The 18617-nt window shown below is 38.8% G+C and overlaps 1 protein-coding gene across 6 annotated transcripts in view; it reads left to right on the plus strand.

The window, feature by feature from the left end:
- Nucleotides 1-18283, plus strand: part of hdac9b (histone deacetylase 9b) — a 66309-nt gene extending 48026 nt beyond the window's left edge. For all 6 annotated transcript variants that reach the window (XM_079626521.1, XM_079626523.1, XM_079626522.1 and 3 more), the window contains 7 exons: nt 296-417; nt 7296-7427; nt 8745-8860; nt 10702-10824; nt 12225-12420; nt 12894-13105; nt 16327-18283. In XM_079626521.1, the coding sequence (XP_079482647.1) occupies nt 296-417; nt 7296-7427; nt 8745-8860; nt 10702-10824; nt 12225-12420; nt 12894-13105; nt 16327-16650 (1225 nt within the window). In that variant the 3' untranslated portion in view covers nt 16651-18283. The remainder of the gene's footprint in view (nt 1-295; nt 418-7295; nt 7428-8744; nt 8861-10701; nt 10825-12224; nt 12421-12893; nt 13106-16326) is intronic.
- Nucleotides 18284-18617: the final 334 nt, after the last annotated feature.

Below are 18617 nucleotides of genomic sequence, written 5' to 3' on the forward strand. Positions count from 1 at the left end.
ATTACTATCAATAAGCATTAATTAGGAGTTTATACAGGGAAAACCACCAACTTTTTAAGGGTAGTGTTTTATATTAAATATAGGTAAAGCTAAATGTACTTACAGTTTATAAAATAAATAAAGCAAGACTGGAAGCACTGTTCAGATTTTCCAAAGTAAGAAAATCTCGATTTTAGCTAACAATCAGTAAAGTGATACTAAGGTGGATGGTACTAGAGCACAGAAGTGCTTGTCAGCTGTATTTATGACTGTGAGGTAAGTTCAGGAGTTCAGTTTGCATCTCCTTTCTGTTCAGGGCCTCCCATCACACCTCTCTGGAGCAAAGTTCACCTCCTTTGGGAGGCGCGTCCTCCTCCTACAAGATCTCCCTGCCCTCCCCACAGGACTCCCGGGACGACTTTCCTCTGAGGAAGACAGGTAGGTTTCTAAAAGTTGGCCTCTCAAAATCCTTCTTTTTTTTTTCTCTCTCTCTCAAAAAAGGAGTCACTCACAATCCGTTCCCACTATCATTTTGTGATATTGCCAAAATGTGCGTTGCACATACACTAATCATTTGTAGCTTTGCTCACAAGTCATTGCTTTTTGCACTGAGGAGGGGGTCTGATTAGAGTGTTTTCCCCAGAATTACAGGATCCCTTGAGAGAGATAATACCCGTACTTGCCTTATTTCATGGATAGTTTAAGTACAGTAAATGAAGAGTAGATTTCCACAGTAGGATTTCTTTCCCTCATAGCATGCGACTGAACCACAAAACTCCTAACACGCTAAAAGGTATATAATTTTCAGCTATATAAGAGGCTTTAATAATTTCGAAAATCCTTGACTCTTCACAAGAAAACACCACAGGTTTGTTGACTCAGTGTTGGAGGGAGTCTCGTAGGAAGTCAGTATTAGTGTGAGTTATGACTCCCTCTTGGCCGGCCAGTCATGAGTTCTTGCAAAGGGCGAACTGTTCATAACTGTGCTGTTAAGTCACGGAAATGACATTACATTCCTTCCCCTTTGTGTCCCTTTGAATTATGATGGTAAACAATTATACCTGCTTAAATGCTTCACCATATGGGTTGGCATGTTGTGTATTTACATAATTTAGGGATCAGGCAATGGAGGTTTAATCCCAAATTATGCAGACTGTGTGTGCCAAATGTAAACTAATCTAAGGTAATTATGTAGGTTGTTCTGTTCAAATAAGCTCTTTATGGACACATGAAAGAGACATCAATTTCTGCTTCGCTCCACTGAAACCAGCCAATATCCTGAGAACTAAAAGGAGCGGAAGATTCTGGAATCCAAACAGCCTGCTGAAAAAACGTTCCCAACAAAGAAAAAAAGAAAAAGGCCTGAGCTGTTGCTGTTAGGAAAACTTACAAATATGACCTGCTTTGGTCCCATTACATTATTATTAAGATCAATAACATATTATTGATTGATTATTGGGATAAAGGAGAGGGAAAATCTTGTTAAAACCCTTTTTTAGAAATGTCTCTTATATTGGGTTTGTGCGGTTTTGAAAAAACGTTACACATTTTACGAAATGTTTCAATTTAATGACTATGAAAATGTCATGTGGTGTAACCATCAAGTAATACTCTTGTATTTTTGTGTACACATCTTAATTTTAAAATATATTTTTCAATGTAAAACATTTTTTTTACTCACTGTACGTTCACACAAAATTCGCTCTCGCCGCCCTGCCATCGACGCCGTGAGATTCGGGGACTCTCTAGCGCTCTGACGTAGATTTTAGAATGCGTGATTTTTTAAAAACTTTATTTAAAGGAGCCGCAAAGCAAATAAGAAGTGAACATGAATCAGTATCCTATTTTGTGCATACTGGCCACACGTAGGGTATAAATTAACCTATTCAAATCTTTTAAATGTGAAAGTAACAAAACACCATCAATTTCAGACACCTTTTTCTTTTTATTAATGTCCCTGTATGTAAACAGGGACACGTCGTACAATAATGGGAAACCCGCAACAGAAATAATAAATTTTTCCTTCATTTTGCTTAGGAACTAATGTGGTCGGAACCAAAGTTTACAGTATTGTGTTCTCTGGTATCCAAGACGCGCCGCGCCGCCCTCGCCGGAGCTCGCCGCCGGCTCTCATTGAAAATGAATGGCTTCCGGCCAATTTGACGCTCTCGCCCCCGGCGGTGTGAACGTACAGTAACTCTAACAATATTTTACTATTTTTGCACAGATACTTTTTGACCTGGGCAGACACTCAATGATATAATTGCCTGTTTTATGTTTTTTGTCTTTGTGTTTCAACGTGTTGGTTGCACAACATGACTTTTTAAATACAAAATTTTCGTAATTCGTTATTATATAACTTATTGAAGTGACAAAATTTCGGAAATAAACCGCTTCACAGAGATTTAAATTTTAATGTTTGTCAAATCATATTAATATATGTTACCGAAAGCCAAATAAGTGTCAGGGATAACCCGTCCTTTATGTGTGTTAATCTTATCCATTGCCTAAACCTTTTAAAACGTATTTCCTGCTAGCTGGATTCCAAACTCTATATGTGGTCGCACCCGTGTAAGGTCCCATCCCCCTCTTCCTGTCTGTCTCAATTAGATGTAGGCACACAACAGGAGCCACACAAAGATGCTGGTTGTTCTACATCCTGGATTTCATGGGAGATGCTTGACTGGCATATGTCAAAGGTTTAGGTTAGCGCTGTAGAGAGAATGAACCAAAACAAGGCTGTTTTGTGAGTGCTACAAGAACTGACACTTTTGCTAAAGGTAATCCTTAATTTCCCCGAGGTCCTCAATGCTGTGTCATCTACATAACTCAATGTGGCTTTGGTTTGATCTCACTGTTGTGAAGAAAACCCTTGATTGAACTTGTCAAAGAAAAACAAGCTGTTTATCTCCAAAGGATCACATGATTAGCTTGTTTACTCGCCACCTATCTTCTTTGTGCCAAGTTCTGGACTAGAAAAGATCCGTGTGGGGGCACTTGACACTGCTGCGGGCAGGAATAGCCCAGCTTATTGAAGACGGGGGAAAAAAACTCCTTCTTATGACCCACATACCAAACATGTAGAGCAGGTGCAGCTGAGATGAGAGGGATTTGAGTTTGTGTGTCTTAAATGTGGATATTTTGGGCCGTCAGACCAGGCATGCTTTATTATGCCATGCCATTATTCCCCACTGGAGATGGAGGGATTTATAGGGGGGGAAACACAAGAAGAATGAACCAAGATCCAATGATGAAGTTATATGGTTTGCAAGGGCAGTGTTGTTGCATCACAAAGCCTTCATCTCCTGGGTAAACGGGTGTTTGTATTTTTACTAATGAGAGAAACAAGTATCAGAGAGGTCCTAGACAGGATAAGTGTGCACAGATGGGTTATCTTTAGAAGGTCTGACTCTGCTCTTCTTTTAATGGCCCCCTGAAATCAAAATTTAGGTTTTTTAGCTTTAAGTATGAACATGTTAGCCTTAAGGTTAGGAATAAGCTGGTGTGTTCCAAAACAATGACAAAATTTGCATTTAGGAGATATAGGGCCCTATTTTAACGATCTGAAACGCAAGTGTCAAAGCGCAAAGCGCAAGTAACTTTGTGGGCGGGTCTTGGGCGCTGTTGCTATTTTCCCGGCGGTATAAATGCCTCTTGCGCCCGGCGCAAATCTAAAAGGGGTTGGTCTGAAGTAGCTTCATTATTCATAGGTGTGGTTTGGGCGTAACGTAAAATAAACCAATCAGAGCATCCTCTCACATTTCCTTTAAGAGCAGGCGCGCTTGTTCCATGGCGGATTGCTATTATAATGGCGAATTTGCCAGCGCACGCCAGGAGCGATTCACAGCCGAGGAAAGCGACGTTCTCGTCAGGGCCGTAAAACACAGAGAAGTGACATTGTATGGGGATGGGAGAAACCCACCCAAATTAGCTTCGGTTAAACAGGCGTATCATTTGGGTAAATGTGTAAGCTAGATTTATGCCTATTTTTTCACATCTTCACGGACACAACAATGATTTCCCTCGTGTGTTAATATTTTTCCTTGTAATAATGTATGATTTGCAAAAATGAAAACTGCTGCGTCTGTTTAGATCAGAGAATCAAAGTGTATGCGCGTTGTTCACACGCTACATAATGGCCGAGCATGCGCCCTTAAAATAGCATATGACTATCGCGCAACGCACCACTGTCTTTAGACTAGGTTTTTCCTGGTCAGTGGCGGAATTGTTTTTTAAAACTCCAAAATAGCTCCAGGGAGCGTTTGCGCCGGAACACGCCTCCTCTTTGCGCTGAACCGCCCCGGGGAGCGCAAGTTTATTTCTTAGTTAACCGAGTGTGCCTGTGGAGGGAAAAGTCTGCTTTGCGCGGGTGCAAAATAGGAATGATACATGCGTCGGTCTACAAAGTCAATTGCGCTGGGTGCAAGATAAATGCATATAGGTGCATATCAAATGATCTCTAGAATCTAAAGCGTCCCACCCCTATGCTATAAATCCCACCTGGCCAAAGCAACTGTTGACACGTCACGGAGCAAATATGGGCTGGAGATGTGTGGCTCAAATGCTGGAGCTTTATTCCGGTTTCCAATTCTACGTTGGTTAAGAATGAAATGGCTAGAAATGTATTCTATTCACACCTGTACTATTGAATCCAATGTATCATCAGCACTCGGATTCGCTTCCATGGTGCTGTCAAGTATGACTTGCAGTCTGTGAGGTAAACTGAGCGCTATTGGCTATTTGAAAAGGGGGAGGAGCCATTCAATATGTCCCACCTTAGCTTCCTGTTTCAGTGGAAATTACTTCAATTCATTGTACAAAGCTGCGCGTTCCAAAGCACTTCAGTGGGCCTTTAAGGAAATGCAATAGATTTAATGGAACAATTAAATATTAAATATCTTTTTATACACTCACCGGCCACTTTATTAGGTACACCTAATACCTTTATTAGGTACACTTTATTAGGTTAACAGTTCAACTGCTTGTTTACACAAATATCTAATAAGCTAATCACATGGCTGCAACTCAATGCATTTAGGCATGTAGACATGGTCAAGACGATCTTCTGAAGTTCAAAAACATCGGAATGGGAAAGAAAGGTGATTTAAGAGAACGTTGCGTGGTTGATGGTATTTCAGAAACTGCTGATCTACTGGGATTGTCATGCACATTTTTACTCACACTTGCAATTGGTGAGTTTTAATTATTGACCCTGGTTATCACATCTTAGTAGGGATTATCTTTTTTGTCACTTTACACATACATATACACTCTTCACACTTGTCAGACACATGCTAAGCCACACAACTTTGAAGGGAACTTCATCTTCGAGTCGAGACAACACAATAAATGGAACTCAGCAGTGTGTACCCTCCAGTGCTGCTTTCAAATGTAATAATATGATTGATTTATGGGCCTGTTAAGCCTTTGCCTCATATATATTCCTGTTTGGCTTGGCATCTAGCTCCAGGCCGTATACGTCAGCGCGGGGGGGAAATCAAGCAGGTGTCGGGCCTGTCTCTCCGACAGAGTGATGACCACTGTTTTTAGCGAAGCTAGAGTAGAGTGATGAGTTCTCCCATGGCATCACGATCACAGCCTCCTACTAAACCCACCAACAATCGCTCTTCCACCTCCACAGCAATAGGGTAGCGTTCCCGTGGTGACAGGCTGTAGCGCCGGAATAAAAATAGAAGGCAATCAGGACAGTGTGGGGTGCAAGGCGGATTGGAGAGGGCTCCCTGCAGTTCGCTCTCAGCCCACTCCGCTAGTGGGATTTACATCCCATTAGCGCACTGCTGGATGGGAGCAGACAGTCCTGCCTCTGCTTCTGAAGAGTCCTGAAATAGCAGCCCAGCCTGCGGTCCAGTTCTTTCCCTTGAGATTACTACTTACAGCTGTGTCTTCGCATGACTCCCACTTCTCCTACAAGTCATCCTGTATAGTCATTTACATTGGGTCAACTGTCTTTTTAGGATGGCAACAATACGTTTCTAAAATATATCAAGATCATAAGACCTTACTGGAGGGCCGAATGACATTAAGTGGCGAACAAACAATAATACAAAAATTGTTTATCTTGCAAAACTGATATATATTGTGAAGCAAAACCAGTCGAGAAACACTGATCAACATAATAACTTGCTCACTAGGTGGTACTACTGCACAATGGGGAACTGATGTAGGAAAAAATAAAACAGCACTCATAATAATGAGACCAAGTTTCGGTATTTCTGGCTGCTAGTTGTGATGTGGGTGTTTTCCAAAGGGAGGCACTGAATGTGTGTGGCTGACTTACTCACTCACTTCCCATCAGGGAGTTGTTTAGAAATACTTGCCTGTAGATTACAGTCATGCAAAACAGACACTTCTCCATAATTCAACAGTATTTAAATGATGGCAAAATGCTCCATAGGGTGTAATTTGAATATAATGATGTAAATATGTTTTTTTTTTTTTATTATTGTAGTAATTGTCGATTTTTTTTAATTAATATGATTTTGCATAAAAGACATGTTACTTTTACTCACAAAAACATCTGCCAACTTTGTCTGTTAATTTAATTACAGAGACTCACTATAAAAAAACTAAACTAAAAAAAACGTAAAATTGCCTTAATAAAAGATATCTAAATGGAAGTTGCCGAGACTATTATTGTAGTATTTAGAAAATGTTAATATCATTCAAATCCTGAATATTAATATAATAATTTATTTGCATGAATAACAACACATTTTTCTACTAAAATATAGTAAAACGTTGATTTGGTTTGTTATTATCAATGTTAAAAACCATTATACATTTTTTTTAGGATTCTCAATAAAAATTGAAAAAAGAACAGCGTTTACTTGAAATAGTAATGTTTTTTTTAACATGCCCTTGCTGAATAATAGCATTCATTTCTTTAAATAAAAATAAAATCTCACTGAGCCCAAACAAATATTATTATTATATATTACCATTTTAGTATGTTCAAACATTACATCATGCCAACATATCTGTCTCTTTTTTTTTTATGGTCAGTGTATGTCAAACCTTTGTGCTACTCAGCCTAATTTACTCCAGGTGATGAGGGAACTCTTATCTTTGAAAACAGCCTGTAAATGCCCACAGATCTAATCACAGACCGATAACATCACAGCACAGGAATGCTACTACACAACACTGTGGATTCCCTTCTCCTGCTAACTAACAGGCACAGCTACAAATACATCAAAACATTTCCGTAACAACACTTGGCTAAAAAAAGCTTAGAATCTAAAGTAGATTTTAGATTGTGAATATGTGATTTAAATGTGTCACTGTTTTCTGTTCAGTCTCAGAGCCCAATCTAAAGGTGCGGTCCAGGTTAAAGCAGAAGGTTGCAGAGAGGAGGAGCAGCCCGCTTCTCAGGAGGAAGGAGGGGAGCATCATGACACCCTTCAAAAAGAGAGCCCTGGAGCTTCTGGGTAGGAGTGCCGTCCCATAATGCATCTCACATTAGACAATATACCTGGGGCATAAACAATAAGACATTTGCTGGTTGGCAGTCCACTGGCAGTTTCTCTCCATCCACTGTCTGTGAAGCTCAGTGTTATTATGTAACGGCCGCTCTGGCAGGTGTAATCCGGAGTGCCATCCAATGTGGTTTTGAGCCTTGGCCGGTTGAATGATTTTTCCATGGTATTTCAGTCGCTTATGTATATTTATAATGTATCAGTGGCAGCAGTTGGTGGTTGGGTTTGGAAAAACACTGTGGGAAGATTGTCATCCAGTAGATCTTATATAAAGATGCCAAATATGATATAATTATATTGCTTTTCGCCAGATGCCAGTCAATATCTCATAAAATACATAGAGAGATGGATCAATGACATGACAGACATGCATTTTTTGTGTGCTGTTAAATCGATTAATCGTGGTTAATTGCATCTAGCTTAAAAGTGTGTTTACATAATATATGTGTGTATAATTATTATTAAATTTATATATATATATTGTATATATGTCTCTATGTGTGTATATATACTGTATATACACACAGATATATTTATATGTGTATATGTACATATACAAAGACACACACACACACAGACAAATATATGATATACGGTATATACATTTAATCATATATACACACACACACATATTATATAAGCATAAACTTTTATGATAGATGTGATTAATCGATTTGACAGCACTTTTTTCTGGATTTATTCATTTATTTTAAAATACATAAAAAATATCACAATATATATAGAATGACTTAAATAAATATATATATTTTTTTAATTAAAATTAATTTGGATATTTTTGGGGGTAATACATTTTTTTTTTTTATGAAAAACATATTGAGTATTTCCAAATGTATATACTGTAAGTGGTAGGACTTTTAAGAAATAACATTTTAAAAAGAGATAAAAAAAAGATTTAGGGGAATCATTATGAATAATTTACTGCCATTTGTGGGGATAATATACAATATGTAATCCATAAAAAGTAACTGAATCTGATTACATAATTGTGTGTGTGTGTGTGTGTGTGTGTGTGTGTGTGTGTGTGTGTGTGTGTGTGTGTGTGTGTGTGTGTGTGTGTGTGTGTGTGTGTGTGTGTGTGTGTGTGTGTATATATATATATATGTGTGTTATTGTTTTACCTTGAAAATTGCAGGTAAAATATACTTAGTTGAAAACTTTTGTTGATATATAGATCTGTACAGTTTATAAATGATAATGTCAATGATGTTTACACTTGAACTTATGTCTGTTTAATTGAATCTTCCCCAGAATCCACAGCCAGCAGCAGTGCACCGGGATCGGGGCCCAGTTCACCCAACGGGGCCTGCAGTGCCTTAGGGGCTGAAAACGGACCCTCCTCATTACCAGTAACCACACGCACTGAGGTACTTACATTAAACGTGTTTTATTACAGGTACAAAAGTCTATTAACAGTTTAGCTTTCTCACAGCAGTTTCATCAAAGCTTTCCTGAAAGATTAGAACCTGTACGACTTAGAGAAAAGTTGATGGCCACCAGGCCACACCCGTAAATTTCCTCGACACAAACCCAGCCTGTCCTTGTGCAGCTATGAAAACAGAACTACAGCATGTGACCTGCTTGTCCGTCGCAGTCCAATGAAAACGGCTCCCAGCGCGGACAATAAAGAGCCAGTTCACTTCCTCCCACAAACTCCTGCTCTATACCGCTAACATTTACTGGCACAGCTATGTGGTTTTCTTTGCCTGCGGCTCTCGTAAAGCTCAGGGCAAGAAAGAGTAGATGAGATACGGCTTGAAACAGACAGTTTCGGACAGTTGTGGACATTTACACCTGCATATTAAAGGAATATTACAGGGACTGTACAAGTTATGCTCAATCGACAGCACTGTTGTTCATAATGTTGATCACCACAAAATGAACTTTGACTATCCATTTCTTTAAAATAAAATCTCAATTCTGGTTTACATTGAGGCATTTACAATGGAAGTGGTCTCAAACTGTCACTGTCTCAAAAGTATGAGGCTGAGCACAAGATATAAATAAAAAATATTTTTAGAAAAAATTTAAAAAATATATTTTTTCTTTATAAAGTGATTTTATAAAATTATAAATGCCAGATTTTAAATTGGCTACTAATTAAATAAATATGTGCGCTGCGTGTTTAAAAGTAAAGCGCAACACTGTTCTTTTAGATGTCAGCAGCTAATAATAACAATAACAATCTCATATTGATTTATAATCACAAAAATTTGGGGGAAATTGCACAGCCCTGCAAACAAGCTCTCTTTATAGATTTTTATATTAAAAAATCTCTATTATATATATTTTTTCTCCAAATCGGCCTTTCTGCCGATTGAGCGTAACGTATTGAACCCAAAATGTTCATTAGCTCCCTCTGACTCACTTCCTGGTGGCTTCACGGCTCAGTTCCTCCAGGTCCCTGTGGACTTTGCTCACAAAGAGGTGTATTCTGGGCAAATGTGACATGTCTCTGTGAAGCCTCAGCTTAGCAGCTGTGTTATTCTTCAACACCACTGTTTACACTCCCATGGACCTCCAATGCAATAGCCGAGAAGGAATGCTTATTGCGCTGTGATCCAGGGTCGAGGTGGTGGGTGGTTGAGCTTAATTGATCCACCAGCCGCTGGTAGCCAAAGACACGCTAACAACACAAACACGCCCGATCGCTATTGTATTGACATAAGCTTGACGTCTCATGGATCGGACCGCTGGGTCGAGGTGCTACCCGCAGACAGCGCGCCAGTTTCGAAAGCGAGCCGTGTTTGTGATCCGTTACATTGGGTATCTTCTTTCAGAGGGAACTGGTCCCCTGGGTCAAATAAGGCCGGATATCCACATACGGGTCAGTGAATAGGCAGGAGGGATTGAAGGATAAACAGTACAGCCTCTCTGCCACATGCTGATGGGCCGCACCACTGGGTGGAGGAAGTACAGTCGAAAACTGATCAGTTTTTTTTTCTTTCTCTGATGCAGTTTGTGAAATGATAGCGACTGGGATACGATTCTGCAGTTGTGGGTTTCTCTGTTGCCTTGGTTTTACGTCCTCCACGTTGAGCTCATACAGCTCCGCTGTGGCAGGAACAAAACCGTCATTCGCTTTAGTACATTAAAGTTTATTGTTCTGTTGCTGTTGCTCTTTCCAATGGTCCATAGTGGGATTTCAAAATATCTCTTTTTCTCTCTCCCCTTCCTCCATTCCCCTCTCTCTCTTTTTCCATCACAGCGGTGGCCGTCACAGTCGAGGTTATTAGGGCCTGAAAGCTCAATGTCTATGTTAAATCTCTACACGTCTCCATCGCTGCCCAATATCTCCCTGGGTCTCCCGGCTGCCTCCTCTCCCATCAGTGTAAGTCAAGTGACCTTTTCTATATAGCACTTTCTACAATAGAGATTGTTGCAAAGCAGCTTTACAGTGATAACAGGAAAATTATGCATTTCGGATGTTGTTCAGCTGAAGTCAGTCTAGTGTTCAATTGTAAAGATCATCAATTATTAAATTATTATAACTTCCCCAGTTAAGGCCTGTTCACACTAAGTCTAGATTTTCGGCATGAACAACATAACACACTGAATTAGACTGCAATGAGTACAGAGGAAGTGCATGCGTGTGCACATATATATATACACACATCATGCGATATATATATATATATATATATATATATATACATATACAGGTGAAACTCGAAAAATTTGAATATCGTGCAAAAGTTCATTTATTTCAGTAATTCAACTTAAAAGGTGAAACTAATATATTATATAGACTCATTACATGCAAAGTGAGATATATCAAGCCTTTATTTGTTATAATTTTGATGACTATGGCTTACAGCTTATGAAAACCTTTTCACAATATTCTAATTTTGGATTTTCATAAGCTGTAAGCCATAATCATCAAAATGATAACAAATAAAGGCTTGATATATCTCACTTTGCATGTAATGAGTCTGTATAATATATTAGTTTCACCTTTTAAGTTGAATTACTGAAATAAATGAACTTTTGCACGATATTCTAATTTTATATATATATATATATATATATATATATATAGTATGAGTATAAATATATCACTTGATGCTGAGCAATTCATTCCGGGATCAAGCCTATTCAAAATAACCATGAAACTTATGTGCAAAACTACATATTTTCTAATATTTTATGAAATACAAAATAAAAGAAAGATGAATAAATCACATTTTTAATTTGAATGTCTCTTTTAAACTCTTGTCACCAAAACTGATTAACTTCTAATTAATTTTATGTGGATGTTTACGCTGATAAATGAGGGGAAATGTAGTTTATGGCCTTGGCTCAGCTGCATATTGCTTTGACTGTTGAAAGACTAGCCATCACTGGCTGACTGGATGATATGTGTAGCCTCAGGGTGCTGGCCTTTGACCTTGGGGGATTTTATAGGCCTTAGATAAATATTGTGCTTAAGTGTCTGGTGTCAGTTGCACTCCAGTCCTCCCCATTCACCTCATCCATTACTGCTGTTTAAAGTCCAGGCAAACCAGGATAATTAAATGTAGCTCCAAATAATGTTTAATCTTCAGTTAATTTGCAGTTTAAATATCGTATTGCTCTTTACCTAATAAACCTGAATAAATGTGTCTGTATTTGGCTAATGCTACATTCAAGACCCTTCCACGTAATCTCTTGTTTATCATAGCTCACATTGAGGTTTGAATCAGTATATTCAAAAGTTTTGCAAATGACAATATCCTCTCTGTCACCTGTCAGGCTGCTTTAGGACTTCAGGAGAAGCATGTTGAGGCTGGTGGTGTATCAGCGGTCATTCAGGGTTTGCCCACGCACCTTCTGGGTCCAGTTCCCCTGTCTGTTGCGATGGAGACCAAAGTGAGCAGCAGCCACCAAGCTCTCCTGCAGCACCTCCTCCAGAAGGAACAACTTCGCCACCAGAAGATCCTCTCTACTGGTGGGAACCTATACAAGATTCTTACAGAATACGTTCAGAACTCTCTATTCTAGTTCAGCAGAATATAATGCATTTTATTTCAACGGCTTTCACATGGGAATGTTAAGTTAATGTACAGTCCCCCTGGAGAAACATGGGGTTAAGTGCCTTGATCAGCAGCACAACGTTGGTTGCTCAAGATTGTCCCTTGTGGTGTGTGAACCTGTAACCTTTCAGCTTGTGGCCTAAAGTTTTTTTTTTTTTTTAAAGGAATAGTTAAAAAAATTATGATTGTGTCATTAACCCTTACATGCATACCTTAGGTCTTTGTAGGACACCTAGGACATCTTTCACTAACCCTTCCAGTTCCCCTCATTCATTTTTTTAAGTTATACATCAACCTTCTAAATCTTTTAATTTTAAACACATTATAAACAATATAAAATTGTCTATATACATTTATATTGACCAGATACATACATTTTGTTACATAGGTCAAAGTCCTGTGCATCCTCCCTCTCCGCTGGCCATGATGGAAAGCTCTCCAAGCAGCACCCGACCCAAACTGCCTCGTCACCGGCCCTTAAACCGCACCCAGTCTGCTCCGCTGCCCCAGAGCACACTAGCTCAACTTGTGATTCAGCAGCAACATCAGAACTTTCTGGAGAAGCAGAAACAGTACCAGCAACAGATCCATATCAACCAGGTACAATCATTTAGCCAACAGTCAGTGCAGCAATGATTTTAAGGTGTTTTCAAAACCTGGCACGTTTTCTCCCTTACACCGTGTCCTAACTATACGCGACGCGACAACACACGACAAAAGGTATCTTTTCCATGTTAATCAGACTTTTGTCCTAACCAGCCGCGACACGCGACGAAATCCATTTTAGAAACGGTTTCTATTTTTCTGCGACTTCGCGCTGGAACAACAAACACAAAGTGTGGCAATGATAATCTCAGGTACTGTTTATGTGCTTTATTTAAAAAGCGTGTGTAATGTGACTTTAAATATCATTTAGTGCTCCCGGCTTTGTAGCTGTAAAAGCAACAATGGATAATGGAAATGGAAACAAGAACGTTCAAACTGTGAACAAACAAGTGTATTATATGACAAAGATTGTTTAGTAACTCAGTAGCCTATGTATTTGAATAATGTTTAAATGGTATATTTGTGAATTTGATTATGTAGCCTACTTATCCATTTTCTTGCGATTGCCGTTAAGATTACTATCTGGTGATGTGCACTTGCCGTGAGAGCCCGCCCACACGCTGTTCTGATTGGCTGTGGATTTTGATTGGTTTTTACGCATTTCGGAGTCGCGCCGCTTCTAGTGTGGACAGACAAATTATTTGTCACTGGAATCTTATTGCATTGCATCTGGTTAGGACACAGTGTTAGTTTGGTTCGTTTAGGCAAATATGATCATGGCAATCGCACTTGGACCCACATCAAAACAACCCAGACAGGAACATAGTGTCGGCCCAGATCCGGCCCACATCTGAACAGGGTGGTTTCAGCCCGACTGAAAACGAACTCTAGAGCAGTTCTGTTATGGTGAAAAAGCAATCAAACCCAATGGATCAACGAACCAAGATATGAAAATTCATAATGGGAAATGCATTATGTAAAAAGCAGCAGTTACTGTGGGAATGAAGGCTTATATACACATTTATGTAAATTCACATAAGTCCCAGAACAGAGCTGCACTCTGACCAGTCAGAGGACACATGTGACTAGCATCAACACACTTTGGTTCGCTTTGATGTTGCCTTGTGAAAGCGACCCGAACCATGAAGAAAATGCAAATGTTGTAAAAATTTAAGTCTCTGTTTCGGAACAAAGCAAATGATCTAAAGGTCTAAAAACGCTCTTATTGCTGTCATGGGAAGATGAGGATGAAGCTGGATGATTATATTGTCATCATAAAACACATTTACCTTGAAATACCATTCAGTTCACATGGGAACTAAACTTGGACAGCTCATCTCCATTATGTGAGGGGAACACATGTACTGGGTTCAGAAGCGCCATTTGAATTAGCATAGCTTAAGGCATCAGTTGCATGCTAACACCACAAAATTGCATAGGGACAAGTTCAAATGGGCACCAAAGTGGATATAATACATACTTTTGTTCCCTTGTGGAAATATTTGTGTTTCTGTGCACCAGCAGCCGTGACCTGGCCATCCGTTTAAGTGCAATTATTCTGCCGCGCATGCAAGGTTAGCGACACGGGAGGCTCGCGCTGTGAAAGACTCCATTGTTAGCGGGAGCTTGCAGATTGATCTGCCTTATTATTGCTGAGAGTGCTATGGGAAATTCAAGGTTACATGTGCAATTTTCAGACATGAAGATCAAAAGTACCTAGAGAGCACTTGTTTTGCCTATTTATTGTTATGGCCTCAGTCACCAGGGGCATGTAAAAAAAAAAAGAAGAAGAAAAAAAGGTCTGGGTCACGAATGACTGGTATAGTTGCATGAATGTAGTTTGAAAGTTGCTAACTGATTTGTTTTCATGTTTAAATGATGTGAAACTAGCAAATCATGTTTAAATAGAAAATGAGTTAAATGCAGAGTGCAGCTGTTTTTTTAAATATAGTTTAAAACAGGTTCTTGGAAATGTATATACCGGTAGGCCTATTTTGAATCATGTTGGTGAGGAATTTGAAAAACTTTTATACCATTTTCAAGAAAACTTTGTTTAATTATTCTAAAAAATGTCATGAGGTCTTAACCATCAAGTAAAAATTTGAAACATATTTTCCCTGCACATTGAATATATGTGCACACATCTTAATCATTACAACCCCTGGTAAAAATTATGGAATCGCCACACTTAGAGGATGTTCACCAAGCTTTTTTAATTTATAGCAAACACATCTGTAAACAAATCACATATATGATACAAAAAAGGATCAGAGTGGGGAAAAGGTATTTTCAAAAGGGTTTTTGAAATGTGTTTTTCAAGGTAAATTGTTTATTTTACAAATATCATGAATTAATAATAATCACTCATACATGTCATTAATTTTTTGAGGCTGTTGGCCACCTAATATTTTACAGCCTAAACTTAATTTGCCATGCCACAAAAAGTTCAATTTTGTAGTTTTCAATATTATAGGAGACATAATACAATGTAATAATTTGATGTTTGGGTTTGGTTGCACCACATGACTTGTTGATTTGCCAAACATTTTTTTTTTTTTGCCATTACGATTATATTTTCAAAGGTATAATAATAAAAGATTATGCCAAGCTACATTAATTTTCATTTTCAAAACTTTTTTTATGATATCAGGACAGTTGTATCACCTTGACATTTTTAACTTGATATAAAAATAAATTAATTCAGAAATTAAAAACATGCTTATCATAGAAGAGGTGAATATAAGTCATACAGTATATGAATTTAACTTTTAATGTATTTTTAAGTAATTAATAAATCCTTTAAAAAAATAAAATAAGTATCATTTAATTGATCCTGTTATTTCCATAAAACTGACTGGAAGCAACTGGAGTAAACAATCTCTCTCTGGATGGTATGTAAGTCTAAAACAGTTGTACCTATAAAAGTAAATGATTTCTGAGGGAAATGAGGTCATGACTGCTGTGAAATCAGGGATTAGCTCTCTGGCTTAATAACTGAATGTTTTTACATGTGCTAAATAGGGCACCTGTGTAATTTTACATCCAGCTTTAGGATATATAAAAAAGCATGTTACTAATTCCCGTACACAATGACTATATTTACTTGACGTAGGCTATATTTATGAGGTTTAGTTTCCTCCTCACTATTTAGCTGTTGTGTATGAGTTCCAATTCTGGTAAATGACACTGTTTGTGTAAATCACTCATCGACTGAAACGATTATGAACGTTGACAGAGCCTCTAATAACAACAAACCGCGTTTCTCTCTTCCTTAGATGCTATCGAAATCCATCGAGCAGCTCCGTCAGCCGAACGTCCACCTGCAGGAGTCAGAGGAGGAAGAAGGAGAGGATTTTCATGACCATCCCATGCAGGAGGACAGCTCGCCCTCTGGTGGTGTCATCAGGAGGCACAGTCCCGACAGCAACCGCAGCTCCGGATCACCCATCGAGCCACTGGACACTCACCCCGGGGTCATCCGGGTCAAAGAGGAGCCCGATGCCAGCGATGATGAGACAATGGCCACTCAGAGCCTGGCTGACAGGCAGAGCTACATTCACCAGGTGAACGGGAGGATGGTGATACAGGCCATGATATGAAACGACAGACGCATCTTCACACTTGCACAGGCCGACACACACGCGACATGCTTACACGACACAGAGCCATTGCTTCGGGAGCTTCGGAACCTGTCTCGTTCGTGAACTTGTGAAGTGATCTGTGTATTGTACGTTGTATGTTTTGTATATAATTGAATAAGATGAGAATTTTAGCCCACTTGGTCTTTTAAATGCTAAGAAGCAATTCTTGATCGTTGGTTGAAATAATAATTTAAGAAATACTTTCGTGATTTTTCCCATGGCACTATGGATTTCTTATAGATCTTACTTTGCTTTTTATGAATGTTATTATAAAGATATGTTGCAGTACGTAAGAGTAAAGCTTGTTGTTTGCTGAAAGACTCACAGATCATCTGGGGACAAAGTCGGTAAACATGAAAATGCACACAACAACAAAGGAATAAAGGAATATTCCGGATTCAGTGCAAATTATGATTCATTGACGGCACTTGTGGTATAATTTTGATTGCCACAAAAAATATATTTGACTCTCATTTTCTTAAAAATAAATAAAAAGTTAATGGCCTTTTTTTTTTGAAGATTCAGTAATAATAATTGTATGTAAATGGTAAATATTCTTCTATTGAAACTAGTGCATTATTTGAGCTGTAAAGATATTTAGGAGTTTTAGTTAGAAAGCAAAGTTTCACACTAAAACCATGTTAACAAGCATATTGTTTACAACTTGTGGTTATACTAATAAAACTGTGAGCATTTTATTAGATTGGCCCCGTTCTTTTTTTTTTGTTGTAATCAATACTTTGTCAGTATTGAACTGAACTTAACTTGCATTGAACCTGGAATATTCCTTTAACAGTTGGAACACGATCTGGAAAGCTCTCGAATGACATTCTGTGTTCCTTGTTCTCCTGTGGCCCGAACCGAAGGCACTCTGCTCCTTGCTGAGTTTTCAGAGGGAGAGAGTTGTAGAGGAAATGCCTGGTGGAAGCCAGGAATCAGAATGATTCATGAGCGCAGGAATGCTGGGAGAGGACAACTCCATGCTGAAGTCAGAGGGCCCAGCAGTGAGCTCTGATTTACTGTTGAGGCAAATTACAAAGTGAGTGAGGAGACGGCGGGGGGAGCCCCCTTTTAAAACCAATCATTTCCTCTGTATTCCCACGTGATGTGTTTACCACGACACGCAGGCTTGATGTTTCTTTGGTAGAAAAAAAAAGGTAATCGTTCTGTTCTTTCCTGAGGCAGTGTTGCCATTCGTTGGCCGTCTTTCTTCATGAAGTGCTCGGATCAACTTGCGTGATCAAGAAACTATTGTCATTTTTTTTGTTAGCGAGCCATCTTTCCTGTATTCCTCTTTTTTTTATTTCAAGCTTTTGGTGTGAAATTATGTTTTGTGAATGAAAAACAACAGCAAAAAAAAAAAAAAAAACTTAAAGAGGAAAATGTGTTTAATTGATGTGAGCCATCACTATGTCTACAAATAGCCTGTGAGTCAACCTGAGCTGGCCTGTTTCATTCCTGTTGTCTTTTCCACTGGATGTTAATAAGAACTGTCCGCTAACCATAGAATGTCACATTTAGTTTGTAACCGTACGTGTTTCCCTTCTGTCACAGATCACCTTTTATAAATAAAGTCCTTTTCCATCCTGTACTTCTCTGGACAATCTTTTCAATGAAGATGTTGATGAGTGAATTTCCCAAAATAAACTGTATAAATGAGTGTAAAATGCAGTCGCTCCCTAACAAACTTTCCCACACTCAGCCAGAGTCCGGCTTCTGATTCTAAGGGCAATCCAGAGGTTTTAGTCTCTGACTTTGAAGGCTTTCGGAACGAGGCTTTGAAGTGAACATGAGAGGTTCCTTAAATCTGCATTAAAGATGTTAAGATAAAGTGAACCTCAAGTCGATGATATATAACCTGGGTTAAAGCGACCAGGTCAAGTTTAACCAATTATGCAAGGTAGGCTTAGCCGGAGCCCGGACAA

The sequence above is a fragment of the Phoxinus phoxinus genome, assembly GCF_949152265.1.
Source record: "Phoxinus phoxinus genome assembly, chromosome: 10".
NCBI classification, from domain to species: Eukaryota; Metazoa; Chordata; class Actinopteri; order Cypriniformes; family Leuciscidae; genus Phoxinus; species Phoxinus phoxinus.